At 37.5% G+C, this 14,405-nt stretch overlaps 1 protein-coding gene across 1 annotated transcript in view; it reads left to right on the forward strand.

Annotated features, from left to right (window-relative positions):
* LOC107707834 (E3 ubiquitin-protein ligase MARCH4-like) overlaps window positions 1-14,405 on the forward strand; it is a 46,684-nt gene that overhangs the window by 16,869 nt on the left and 15,410 nt on the right. Inside the window, exons 2-3 of the mRNA XM_016511926.1 lie at window positions 10,117-10,272; window positions 13,378-13,570. Of these exons, the coding sequence (XP_016367412.1) occupies window positions 10,117-10,272; window positions 13,378-13,570 (349 nt within the window). The remainder of the gene's footprint in view (window positions 1-10,116; window positions 10,273-13,377; window positions 13,571-14,405) is intronic.

Genomic DNA, 14,405 nt, shown 5'->3' on the forward strand with positions numbered 1-14,405 from the left:
GGGCATTTCCCAAAAAAAGCATTGTATGGCTAAGATGATCGTAGAAACATTAGAACCAAATGGTCTCAACAATCGACTTAGCTCACGATGCTTTTGAGAAACGCAGCCCTAAACATTGCAGTTAACAGCAGCGACATTCAAAACGTACGTTAGGACTGCGTTTACTGAAAAAATGCCGGCTAACGTTAACATTAGTGCCCTTCTTTGACGTTAACATTATACTATAAGCAGTGACGTTAAAATAACATTCAAAATGCGCATTCAAAAGCACTAGGCCAGGGAAATGCCGCGCTTTACAGCGCTGTGTAAAAACAGCGTTTCCCAAAAATGAAAACATTCCTTTATCATGATATTCTTACAACACTCAAAAAGCAAATAAGAAATGTTCACAGTTGTTTTGATTTACTTACAAGTTGTTCCATTAAGTTTGCTCCGGTCGCTTGCGAGTCTCCGCCATGTTGAATGGATTCTTCTGAACGTCGGTTAGAGCAACGAGGTGACGTCACTTTACGTCACTCAGTAAACTTAAAAATAATAATTTAAATAGAAGAGTTTACTCAAAACTGTTGAGCCACACAAAAATAAAACTAAATTCCTCGTTCAGAAAATGCAATTGTTATAAGTTGCATCAACGATTTAACAGACTTTAATTGCAGTGTTCTTAATCTTTATAAGTTAGTAGTACTGTTCGGGTTTACAGTGTGGGGGCGTGTTAGAACGAGCCGTTTTAGGTAGGCGTGGTTGACTCTTAACTTTTATAAAGAAAATCTCTTTGGATTTGAGACTTTAGTCTTTGCAACTTTACAGATCTTCTTTATGCACCAAGAGCTTGTAACACTCCAAAGAGAAAGGAAAACTTGAAATCGCATCATATGACCCCTTTAATGCATTAACTAACATGTGTAGTGGACGGCCCAGTTTATGGTGGGGCCCCTCTCTGACCACAATAGTGGACAAAGGTTTGCTACATTTTGATTGGATCTTGGTGGACTAACATAACCAAACTGTCCAACGCCATCAGATAAAGATGCTAGAACGACAGCCAGACACCTCTTAGAGGGCAAGAAGAAGAAGACCTTTGTTACAAAACCCGGGAAAGACAGGACTTCTTATTGGTCAAAATGCAGTTTCTGCCCTTCACCTACCAACAGACTGATTCCTCAGGTTTTGGCCTCATGGCCTGTGACTGCCATAAAAATTCCTTAGGACCTCTGGATGCAGCAGCAGTGGGTGAAACAAAGAGAGATCACAGAGTTCCATCCAAATCCATTCATAACTATGTTTTCAAACCTCAAAACTGATGCAAACTACAACACGCCCATCTCATACTTATTCAGAGAAATAAGTATTCTCAGTGACAGCGACGTGTAGTGCAACATCTTACACAAACTCAGCTGTTAATGGACTAATGAATGCATGCATGACAGTTAAATTTTTTACATTAGGTTTGGACTTAATGTGTTCGTAACATTGCCAAATGTATTCTGGTTGTGGTTTGGTAAGTGAAAATTGCACTGGTAAAACTTTAATGACACTTTTCTAAATGTGTTTTTGGACTATGCAAATAAGTTCCACAGGGGCAAAGAAGGGTGGGCCACACCATGTCCCCCCGCTCTGATGGAAACAGCCAATCACAGCACGGAAATGGAGAAGCACCAGATTGCAATCTCCTCCTCATCAGAAAGAGATAAAGATACCTTCCCAAAAGACATACCTTGTTCTGAGTCTCTGGCCTATGAAGGTGAGACTGTAACAGACACAACTGTTCTGTGTCTGAGCCCCGCATGGATCTGCTATTGATCTGCTATTGAGACAATAGCAGATCAACCTCCATTCTGAGTCTTGAGTCCTGTAAGTGAAAGGACCTTAACAGAGCAAGTTCTGAGTCTCCAGCATGCGTGGTAGGAGATAGAAACAGATCATCCATGTTCTGAGTCTGAGTTCTGTTACAGGGAAGGCAGCAACAGACACAACCGTTTGGATCCTGTGGCCCACTACAGGGGAAACAGCATCCGATACATTCGAGTCCTCCGAATGAAGGAACAGATCAAACAGATCATTGTTCACAACAAGTTCTGAGTCTTTCGTCCAGAGAGACTAACAGATACCCGTTCGGAGCCTGTGGCCCACAACTTGTAATGCAGCAACAGATACGACCACGTTCTGAGCCTCCAGCCTGTGAGAAGAGAGATATTCTACGTTTAGAGTCTTCATCCAGCAAGACAACAACATATGCAGCACTTCCTGAGTCTCCATCCTTGAGAGACAAAGTGGATTGACCAAGTTCTGAGTCTCTACTCTCTAGCCCAGAGAGGAAGAAGAAGATTTGCAACAAGGTTAAGCTCCGGCGAGCAAACCTTCACTTCAAGGTACTTTTTCTTGCATGTTCCTGGCAAGGACCTTCTGCAGCTACTCCAGGGCCACATCTGCGTGTTCCAGATTTTAGGACCCTTTGGTGCTCCAGGAGATCAGCATCCTACAGTGCTTTGTGTTCAAGATTGTTGAATCGGATTCCTGCTCCTTTCCCCACTGCATTGTTACCAGCACAACCAGTGCAGTGTTTCCCATACATTGATTTATTTGTGGCGCCTGCCACAATATCAAAACTGACCTCCACAAATAGATTTTCCAAAAGGCTTTGACTTCGTTGAATAAACATGAGCACTGCACGTTTCAAAATCGAAACCCGGTGCGGGTGTTTTTATATCACTGTATTTCTGGAGGAGACCAACTGTCTTCAGAAAATTTTGGATGTCATTTTCATTTCATCTTGCTTGTAATGTCTGATAAAGCAGCATTTGTGAGTGGAGCGCTGCTTTGTGTACAGCGTTACCGGGGAAACCTCGATCTCTACCACTCCAACAGCGCCTCCTGCTGGCAGAGAATGAGTTTGCATATATATGCCACCACAAATAGAGTCTAAGGTCCTGTCCACACGAACGTGGGCATTTTCAAAACCGCAGCTTTTTCTACGTGGTTTGGCAGTTCGTCCACACGCAAACGCAGCACCAGGTCACTGAAACCGAACATTTTTGAAAACGCCTGCCAGGGTGAAGATTTTCAAAAACTTCGGTTGCAGTGTTATCATGTAGACAGCGAATCCGGAGTTTTTGGCTTGTGACGTCAGAGCCTGCGCTGTTATCTCCGCCTACTGGAAACTTTTTCAGGCTTCTGATTGGCCAACATGACTTTACGGTTGAGATTATATCGCCACCTGTTGGTTTGGCATGCTCTTGACAGTGCTTCTTAGCATGCTTTTGCGTTTTCATGTGGACGCAGTTTTTTTTTTAAAACGGAAGAAGTAACTATCACTTATCCAAACCTCTTCCAGAGACCTTAGCATTGTTGTGTATTATCAGTATATGATTTTTCCTAATTTACATTAGATGTTATATAGCTGATTGCAGTTGATAACAAATAATCTTTCACATATTTGTTTGATGCATAATAAGGTTATTCACCTTATTTGTTTCAGAGTAGCAACAGTTTATCTTTCCAGATAACGTAGCTCTGACATAGCAACACCCAACTCACTTCCATTTTATGCATCTTATGCACTTTATTCCTTTTTTATTCATGTATTCATTTAGTAGTTGTTGATTACTCTTGTCTATCTTTTGTTAATGAAATCTATTTTATTACACTTGTGTCTTTCTTGTGTTGATGATACAGAAAGAGGTTCTACAAGTTAGAGATCCCACCAATCTTTCTTATGTGATGTATTCATAACCACACCTTAAGTGACACGTGATCCAAAAAAATCATAACGTCATTGGTGACATACCAATCACTACACTATTTCGCCTCCCTAGGTTGGCGAAAGCAAATTCACTACACATGAACTAACAATGAGTAAATATATTCAAATTTACAAAATGTTTATATTCACGTTTGTTCATAGTGCAACTATGTTCATAGTTCATAGTGTTATGATATAACAGATACAACTGTTAATCTTAATGTATTATTAAATGTTAAGATTACCATAACTAAGATTAATAAATGCTTTAGAAGTACTGTTCATTGTTAGTTAATGTTAACTAATTGTAACAAATGAAACCTTATTGTAAAGTGTTACAGATTTAATTTATATTGTCATTTTACTAAAGCCAAAACAAATTATTGAAAAATTATACATTTTACTCAAATTTTTCATGGACTTCCTTAAAGCCACGCACTAGATATTTCACATCAGCTATTAATATTAAATGAATTAATATTAAATGAATATTGACCTCACTAATATTGAATGATTTTGATCTTGAATTGTGAGAAATACATTTTTCTGATACTCTGATAAAACTACATGATGGCATGGTACAGTGAGATGAAAGGTGGGTAGTTTGCCTGTAGTTCTGCTTTCTGCTTTCTGTAGTTTTCTTGTCAAATTATACCTGGATCATTTGCCACACTGAATTGCAGTAGGTGTTACAGTATGAGCAGGGAAGTGATGTGTGAGTGAATGTGTGAGCATGTGTGGGCATGCATGTGTGTGTTATGAACCATTATGTGCCTGTACATGAGATTAAGAATAGATGAACATTTCAAATTTGCATCAGTTGTCAGAGGGAGTAAATAAATTACTATTTTGCAGAAATATTAATGAATGATAACCTGAAACCAGTGGATGAGCACTAGTGTGTGGCAACCCAGAAATGTGTTGTAGGTCTGTTCTGATGCAGACAGCAGTGAAAAAAAGCAATAGCAATGCTACCGGCAAATAATAAAATGATAAAGGATGGCAAAACAAATAGTTTCATCAACTGGAGGGAGGAAAAAACGCTTTACATGTTGACGTCAAAGAGCATGCGACTATGTCAAACTCCAAAATTCACAAAAGTCACAAAGAATATAGTCAAAAATAGCCAGTTTACCTTATAGGCTTTGACTTATCCTGCTGTTTTTGTGTTGTATCAGCACTTGTCAATGTTATATCTGGGTCCGGAAATAAGATCCACTGACCAAAACCATCATGGGTTGTGAGCAATTGACTGCAAGGGCAATAAAATTATCAAATAGCGAGAAAAGATAAAAATCTATTCAACTAATCAATATTTTATGTATGTATTTATTTATTTATTTTATAAATGCAAGTTTATTCAAAGCTCTGAAAGTATAGAAAACGTTTGCTATATTCCCTTTTGTTTCTATAACTACCTAAATGGACTTTAAAATGCACTTTGAAACAGTGATAAAGGTCAGTCTGGGTGAACACAAAGACACACATGTTTTGATCAGGTCCTCTTTACATTTACACCAGCCTTGAATAGTCTGGCCCAAGTCTAGACTGGAAAACAATGGGGTTTTTATAAAGAGGTCTGCAGAAATACTGATATGACCTTAGACACCTAGGCTCTTCAACAGGTTTCTTGCAGGGGCCAGAAAACTTGCATGGGAACAAACATTTTCAGATGAATTATTCAATTTTAACTCTTTCATTGTAACTTGTTAAGGAATAGTTCACACAGAAATGAAAATTTGCTGAAAATGTACTCACCCTTAGGCAATCCAAGATGTAGATGAGTATGTTTCTTCATGATAATTTATCATTACAACACTTGCTCAACAATGGATCTGTTGCAGTGAATGGGTGCCGCTAGATGAGAAAACAAACAGCTGATAAAAACATCACAGTAATTCACAAGTAATCCGCACAACTCGCACTCCATCAATTAACATATTGTGAAGTGAAAAGCTCCATGTTTGTAACAAACAAATCCATCAAGATGATTTTAACTTCAAACCATTGCTGCAGTCCATAATCCATAATAACACTTCCTCCACAAAATGATGGATTTGTTTCCTACAAACACACATCATATCACTTAACAAGAAATTAATTGAACAAATGAGACACGTTTTACTCTTTAATCAGGGACAATAACAGCAAACTCTTCTGTTCATTCTTCTTTGATGGTTAATTTCTCATCATCAGTTTCTCTTTTTTTCAATGACACTTTGTCCTTGTCCACAGGAGCTGGCAATCTGCTGCCTCATCTCATTTTTGTCTGAGTATTTGCCTACAGCTTAATCATTTGCATAAACACATTTGATTGAGATGCAATCAAATATGTAGGCCTAAATGTATTTGAGAAAACTAGTGTATCTGAACTGTTGCCAGACAAGTCTTGAACACACTCACTCCAGTCTGGATCTGGACCACGGATTGCTAATTGATGACCTCAGCGTGCTGTTGAACTCACCGCTGAGTTCTCTGATGTATCGAGCAGCACAGCAATTTCATCAAAATCAATTGGAGAGCCGTAAAAATGATCGACTTTCTGCTAGGTGTTTCTGCACCTTACAAGCGAAACTGTAGAGCTATAAGCGAGTTTTGTTTTCTTGAAAATAATAGCCGTCTCATTTCTGTTGGCTGTATATGTCATTGAGGATGTCTCATTTTTTTAAGAAAACTAACCATTATAAAACTGACTATTATTCATTGTGAGGTGTAAATTATTATAATATCTTTCTTACTTTGGAATATAATTGTTACTTTTCTCAAATGAGGCAGCTTTGATGACGTATGCAGCCAACAAATGCGACCTCCGGAGAGCGCAGCTTTTAAAATGAGAATGGGAAGTGAAACACATACACACAGAGAAGTGGGGACATGTATTCCTACCTAGATCTTAAATTTATGAATCCAAAATTCAACCTCAGAAGACACCACAGCATTTGCTGATGCATTTAAGGGCAGATTTACTAACAGCCAGCGCAAACATTAAAATAGTACTGTCAGGAATTACTAAAGACACACAGTGAAGAATTAGCACTGAAAAGGCATGGACACAGTTATTTTTGCACCTGATATTATTGAATATGCATTTGCAGTAAAACTGTAAAACTGTGCCCATAGTCACTTACAGTAAATTCAAGTTACATTTTATCAGTTTATTAGTATATGGAAGTTGAACCCATGACCTTAGCATTGTAATCACTAGTGCCATGCTCACTTAGAAAAGCTATGCATTGAAATCTTAAATTAGGTCTATGACAACATTTTTGCATTGGCATAGTTGACACAAAACAAAATTATTTAACTTTGACACTATATTTTACGTTCAAAGACCATACAACACACTTATGTACAGACAAAAAATTTATAAGATTTACTTTCCCACTTAGTCTTGATTTGTGTCAATAAGAGTAAAACTGTAAACTGCAGCAGTTTGTACCTGGAGCTGCTTGAATGTGAGCCAGACCGGGGCTGTTTGTCAATGAGCGTCATGGTAAAGACTTGGACATAACCCTGTGCATGTAGAGCTAAATGAGTATGTCAGTTCAGTGAGGGACATCAAGCCGACTGCTGGAAACGATGCTCATTAGCGCCGCTCCTCAGAGCTCCAGGGCAAAGTAGTGATCTGCGTTTTCTTACCATGAATAACTTGAAGGGAATTTGAGTTGCCATCCTGATTTCTCCCTAAATATCTCCTTCTGAGAACTCTGTGGGTAATTAATTCATACTTTATGCTGATGGAAATTCAGTACCCCTTACCTACACTCTAAAAAATGCTGGGTTAAATACAACCCAGCGCTGGGTAAAATATGAACAAACCCAGCTACTGGGTTGTTTTGACCCAGCGGTTGGGTTACTGCCCAGAAGGTTGGGTTAAATATTTAACACACCTGATCAGCACAGGAAGGTAATTTCTATCAGTGCCATAGGGATCCGTTTGACGCAGCTCCAATCAGTGAGCAAGTCCCAACGCACTGTTGCTAGAGACCAAACAGACGCTTTTATCTGATCATCCCTCATTATGGTGTGTGTATGTGTATGTGTTTGTAAGGCCAAATGATAGATGCCGTCATTGTGTCTGGTTTCTATTTACGAAGCAATGGAATTTGCTATGACGAATGTTCGCTCTTGTGTAAATAGTACCGGACGGATGTATAGATATACTTCGCACTGGTTTAATGAGCTCAAAATAAACACGCTGGATTAGGCAACTATTTGTCACCCACACAAATCTCACTAGAGGCACGTTTGAAACGTGTGCTGTTTTGAAACATCGTAAATACTGCTGTGAGGCTTCTGTGAAGATGTTTTGACATGCAGCACTTGAAATGTTTAAGTATGCAGTAAAACGTGTGATTTCGAGGCAGTGGGTTTGTTGTCTCGGTTTATGCATGATTCACATGAACTGCAAAGCAGTAATCAATCGAATTATGTCCCTTTGCTGCTGAAAAGGGATTCTGGAGTTTTTATTATCTATTGAAGTCAAACTGGACACAGTTTTTTAACAAGACATGCAACGTTGTTAAACCATCTTTCCCAAATGAATGTCCCATGGGTACAGTTTTTGTGAAGGTCACTGGGGCTTGTCCCAAGTAACTCTTAAGTGGTCCTCATTAATAATTTGCACAATTAATGGATGGGTCAATGATGTGACGCTCATGTTTTGGACTGGATCTATGAATTTATTTAAAAATACATTAATAATGCAATTCATACATAAAATGGCTTGAATATACCTCTTCTATGATGAGCATGTTTTTGAAGTCTCAATTAAAATTCATTTTGATATTTTTGGAGGGCATAATGTCAAAAATGTTAGGATGATACAACACTGTCCTGCCATAATAATGAAGATGTTGGAACTGCTTCACTGCTTATTATTTGAAAAACTTGCCAGGAAATATCAGATAATTTGACCTTTTTGTGTTGTGACAAGGCAAGGTTAGCTTAGGTTGTGAAATGTCACCTGATAATACCCTCCAAAAATGTAATATTTATGAATTTATAATTCATTATATTTGTAAAATAAAAAAAATTGTAAAAAACTTACCTTAATAAATATTTTAAATACATTTTTAAATAGCGATTAAAGAAAGTCCATTGTCATTTTTCAGTAGTGTATATGTATAAAACACAACTCACACAGAAGTCGCTTTCAAGCCAAGCAGCTTTCTGTTGGCCAACTCAACTCAGCGGATTTCATTTAAAAAATACTTTATTTTGTAAATGTGACCGCACCTGAAAGTCATAATGAAATGGAAGTAGCAACAGATCTTTTCTTCCGTACTGTGATATACAACCGGGTGTAACGGATTATTGAAAAAGAAAAAAAATCTAGGGTGGGGATTTGGTTCTGTACATCGGTTGGTTGGATTTTGAGATGAACACAAATTTGCAGGGGCAGGGTTTAAGAAAATTAAATGGTGACGCATGAGTCCTGCATGCGTCACCATTAAAAATTATGAGGTCAAAAAAAAGAAAGAAAGAAACTAAAAGGACACATATACACAAATCATATGCACAAGATCAATAACAAGCATTTAGAAAATTTTAATTTCATCCTGACTTAAAGACATGGAATCTTTAATTAAAAAATTTTTTTTTGAAAAATTGCGAACTTTTTTCTTAGAATTCAAACTTTTTTCTCATAAAAAGACAAAAAGTCAGAAATTCAAGACATGAAGTAAGAACTATGAGATATAAACATGCAATTTTGAGAAGAAAAGCAACTGCGAGATGAAAAGTCGCAATTCCATTATTTTTTTTTTTATTCTGTGGTGGAAACAAGCTTCCATATCTTTATGGACAATTTTCTAAATTGCAATATGTAAATTCAGAATTTAGAGAAAAAAAATGTTAGTACTGTAAGAAAAAGTGAATTCTGAGTTTATATCTTGGAAATCTGACTTTTTTTCTCAGAATTGCAAGTTTATATCTCGCCATTTTGACCTTTTTTTTTTTACAAAATTGCAAGAAAAAAGGTCAAAATATTGACATTAAAAGTCGCAATTAACTTTTTGTTTTAAAGGGGTCATATGACATTGCTAAACAGAACATTATGTTGTGTATTTGGTGTAATGCAATGTGTTTATGTGGTTTAAGGTTCAAAAAACACATTATTTTCCACATACTGTACATTATTGTTTCTCCTCTATGCCCCGCCTTTCTGAAACGCGTCGATTTTTACAAAGCTCATCGGTCTGAAAAGAATCCCGTGGTGGAAACAAGTATTCATACACTCACATTTATTCAGATTGTAAGTTATTGTTGTATCTTATCTTATTTATTATTGTGCCGGGTGTTTATGTACAGTGGTTTCGGGATTATTTCCGGGGAGATTAGCTTCTGCTAATGTAAGCATGTGTTGTGTCTTGCAGGGAGAGCTGCTGAGCCCGTGTCGCTGTAGTGGTTCTGTTCGCTGCACTCATGAGCCCTGTCTTATTAAGTGGATTAGTGAGAGAGGATCCTGGAGCTGTGAACTCTGCTACTACAAATACCAGGTCATCGCCATCAGCACCAAGAACCCGCTACAGGTAACTCACTGCCTGCCTGGGCTTATGTGGACAGAAGTATATGTGTTAAAAGTAAAAGCACTGATGGATGAGTTCCTTATTATTTATTATTTTATTTCACATACCTGATTCTCCTACTAGAGGGGTCTAATGCACCAGTTACACAGATAGGATAGAGTTTAAATAGGTTAGAGCTTGGTCTGACATTATTAGAACACCTGAGAAGAGATGATGCCAACCCCTCAGAGGACCTCAGATGATGCCAACCCTGAAACAACATACAGAACTACCACATTTTGCTATAAGTTTGATTGCATCATATAATAGTTGCTGTTAATAGTGTTCATCGTCTGTTTGATTACATCTTTAATTGATTTTTCCGTACATTTCTGCCATATGTACATTAACTGACAGTCACCACTGATAAGCTACCACTAAATATTGTAGAAACTTAATTTGCTGTAAAGTTGCTTTGCAACGATTTGTATCGTGAAAAGCGCTATACAAATAAACTTGAATTGAATTGAATTGAATATTAAGAATTTTTATTAGTCTGAACACTTGAGCTCTGAGGATCATATTACTCCTGGTTGGCTCATTTTGAGTCAGACAAGACCAATTCAGTGATTTGAGACTTGATCATTTGAGACTTAATCATTGAATCAGTGAGTTGTGAACTGCTGCAGTCGAAATTCACAAATGAATCATTAAATGTGATTTATGAATCAGTTCATTGAGAATTGGCTCTAAAGAATGATTTGTTCCCCAATCAGACATTGTTATCAGGTCTCAGAGCAGGTCTCAAATTCTTTACTTCAAAAAAACTATATATTTTTTTCTGAAATGTAGTGGAGGTACCCATACGCAAGTGTGAAATATTGTATGTGCATACGTTAAATTTCCATATATGAAATATATTGTCATATGAAGTAAAACATTGTTAACCCTATTAGAAATTGGAACAGTTTATATGTTTCATTCAGCCCGATCTCACGGCAATTCATACATATTTTACGAGGTGGCTAATTCGTACAAATTTGTACGACCTCACTCGTACAAATTCATATCATTTGTGCTAAATTGTACGTATTTTACGAGTTGCACAATTTGTATGAATTTGTACAAATGACCTACACCTAACCCACTGGGGTCTAGACAAATCATACAAAATCGTACGAGTGAGGTCGTACGAATTAGCCACCTCGTAAAATACGTATGAATTGGTCGTGAGATAGCGTTGGTTTCATTTCAGTCCGCCATTGGTATTCTTTGAAGTACACTGCATGGCCGAAAGTGTGTGGACACCTGAACATGACAACCACATGTGTTTGTTGAGCAAAACCATGCAATTCATTCCAAAAGCAGGGGCATTAATAAGCCATCAGTCCTCTCTTCCACTCTTCTGGCAAGGCTTGGCGGTGGAACATGGCTGCAGGGAACATTGCTCTCGTTCAGACACCAGAGCATCAGTGAGGTCAGACACTGATTTTATACGACTGTCATCCCAAAGGTGTTCAGTGAATTTCAGGTTGGCGTTTTGTGAAATCCAGCCAAGTTCTTCTATACTAGAGTCAGTAAATAATTTCCTCATGGATCCTGCTTTGTGCAGAGAGCACTGTTATGTTGGGAAAGAAAATAGTATCTCCCATTTTTTGGATATTACATGACTGTATGCTTGACTGAATCAGAAAACGATGTTCACAAACTTTGGCCATGTAGTGCATCTTGGGTTACCATGTATGAGATATGAATATGGTAGTCATTCAGCACCATGATCTAACCATCTGTTCACTTTGCCATTGTACCACCACAATACTGAGAGCAGTAGTGGTGTGTTTATCTTATTCCTTTCATACTGTGTTAGCTCAAGTAGTTTATATGCTTCTCTGGGTTCAAAGCTTCTGCGCTCACTGATTTTACTTTCTGTCTTTTTTTGTTTTCTTTTGATCTGACCTTTAGATGATAAATAGGCTATTTTTTCTTTGTTTTAGTTATTTTAAAGGTGCACCACAGAACTTTGGTCTCTATATTGCCATCTGTGGTTGAAACATAAAATTACAAATTACTCACAGAGTTGTTTAGTTGTGCTTTTCTCTGGTTGATTTGCCTATGATTAGATCTGTCATTCTATTCTGGGCCAAGATCCAGTGACAGCTAGAAGGATGTCTACATGGCATACAGTATATATGAAAAAATGTGTAAAAAATATGTATTGTGAGCAAGCAGCTTAGACCATTTTTTGATTATGGGCATGATGTAAACCTGAAATGTACAAACCGCCCTAATTGCTCAAAATATAAATCATTTTAGTAAGTTTACCGTAGTGAATTGGGGTAAGGCTTACTTGATCAATAATGTAACTTTATTCATGTTTTACATGAAAGATCTTCCATAGTGCTAATAATCAATCAATCAATTAATCAATCAATGCTGTTTAAAAGTTTGGGCTTAAGATTTTTTTTTAATGTTTTTGAAAGAAGTCTTTTCTGCTCACCAAGACTGAATTTATTTGATCCAAAGTATAGAAAAACAGTGATATTGTGAAACATTATTACAATTTGAAATTGTAAAACTGTTTTCTGTTGTAATATATTGTAAAATGTAATTTATTCCTGTGATGCAAAGCTGAATTGTCAGCATCATTACTCCAGTCTTCAGTGTCACATGATCCTTCAGAAATCAATCTACTGTAATATGCTGATTTGCTGCTCAAGAAACATTTCTTATTTTTATCAATGTTGATTGTTGATGTTGAACAGTTGCTTCATATTTTGGTGTAAACAAGGATACATTGTTCTTCCAGGATACTTTGATGAATATAAGGTTCAAAAGAACAGCATTTATTGGAAATAGAGATCTTTTGTAACACTGTATTTACTGTCACTTTTGATCAACTTAATGCATACTTGCTAAAGTATTAATTAAAAAAAAAAATTATTGAGCCCAAACTTTTGAGCCATAGTGCAACTTTTTATATTATCATTCTCTATAATTTTAAAGTGATAAGTCACTTAAATTACTTTTTAAATGTATAAATATTTAGCAGTGTCTTCTTGTTTTTCATGTGTGCTGAAATGTGGTACTGGTACTGTACTATCCATTAGTTCACATTTTTTGTGTCTCCAGTGGCAGACCATCTCTTTGACGGTGATAGAGAAAGTACAGATAGCTGCAGCTGTTCTGGGTTCCCTGTTCCTGATAGCCAGTATCTCCTGGCTGGTCTGGTCCTCTCTCAGCCCATCGGCCAAGTGGCAACGGCAGGACCTGCTCTTCCAAATCTGTTACGCCATGTACGGCTTCATGGACCTGGTGTGCATCGGTAGGTCATTGGATTCTCAATAACTGCAGCCACCTGGCTCAGCAAAACCAACGCTGTGTTTTTTATGTTTGCTTGTTTACCAGTCTGAGATTGTCAGACAATGTCTGAACGAAGAAAAAAAACCTTTGAGTACATGGCGGCCTCCCTGGTGGCCAACCGACATACAGTGCCTTGCGAAAGTATTCATACCCCTTCATTTCTTTCACATTTTGTTATGTTGCTGCCTTATGTTAAACTGCTTTAAATTTCTTTTCCCCACATCAATCTACACTCCATACACCATAATGACAAAACAGACAAAAACAGAATCGTCACAACTTCGTCAATTTATTAAAAATAAAAAACTGAAATAAGTACATTGCATAAGTATTAACTAAATATTTAGCTGAAGAACCTTAACAGCCTCAAGTCTTTTTGGGTAAGATGCAACAAGCTTTGCATATCAGCATTTGGCAATTATCTGCCATCCTTCTCCTCTCAACCTCTCTGTCAGCTTGGATGGGGGCAGATGCACATTTTCAGGTTTCTCCAGAAATATTTGACTGGGTTCAATCCCAGGCTCTGGCTGGGCCATCAAGGACATTCACACAGTTGTCTATAAGCCACTCTTGCTGTGTGCTTAGGGTCATTGTCCTGTTGGAAGGTGAACCTTCTGCCCAGTCTGAGGTTCTGAACGCTCTGGACTGGGTTTTCATTAAGGCTATCTCTATATTTTGCTGCACTGAGCTTTTCTTCTACTCTGACGAGTCCCTCATTGGAATTGAGACCAGAGAATCTTGTTTCTCAGAGTCTGAGGGTCCTTTAGGTGCTTTTTGCAAATTCCACAAATTCCAAA

This window comes from Sinocyclocheilus rhinocerous, unplaced genomic scaffold (assembly GCF_001515625.1).
Source record: "Sinocyclocheilus rhinocerous isolate Xijiao unplaced genomic scaffold, SAMN03320098_v1.1 scaffold1256, whole genome shotgun sequence".
In the NCBI taxonomy this organism is placed as follows: Eukaryota; Metazoa; Chordata; class Actinopteri; order Cypriniformes; family Cyprinidae; genus Sinocyclocheilus; species Sinocyclocheilus rhinocerous.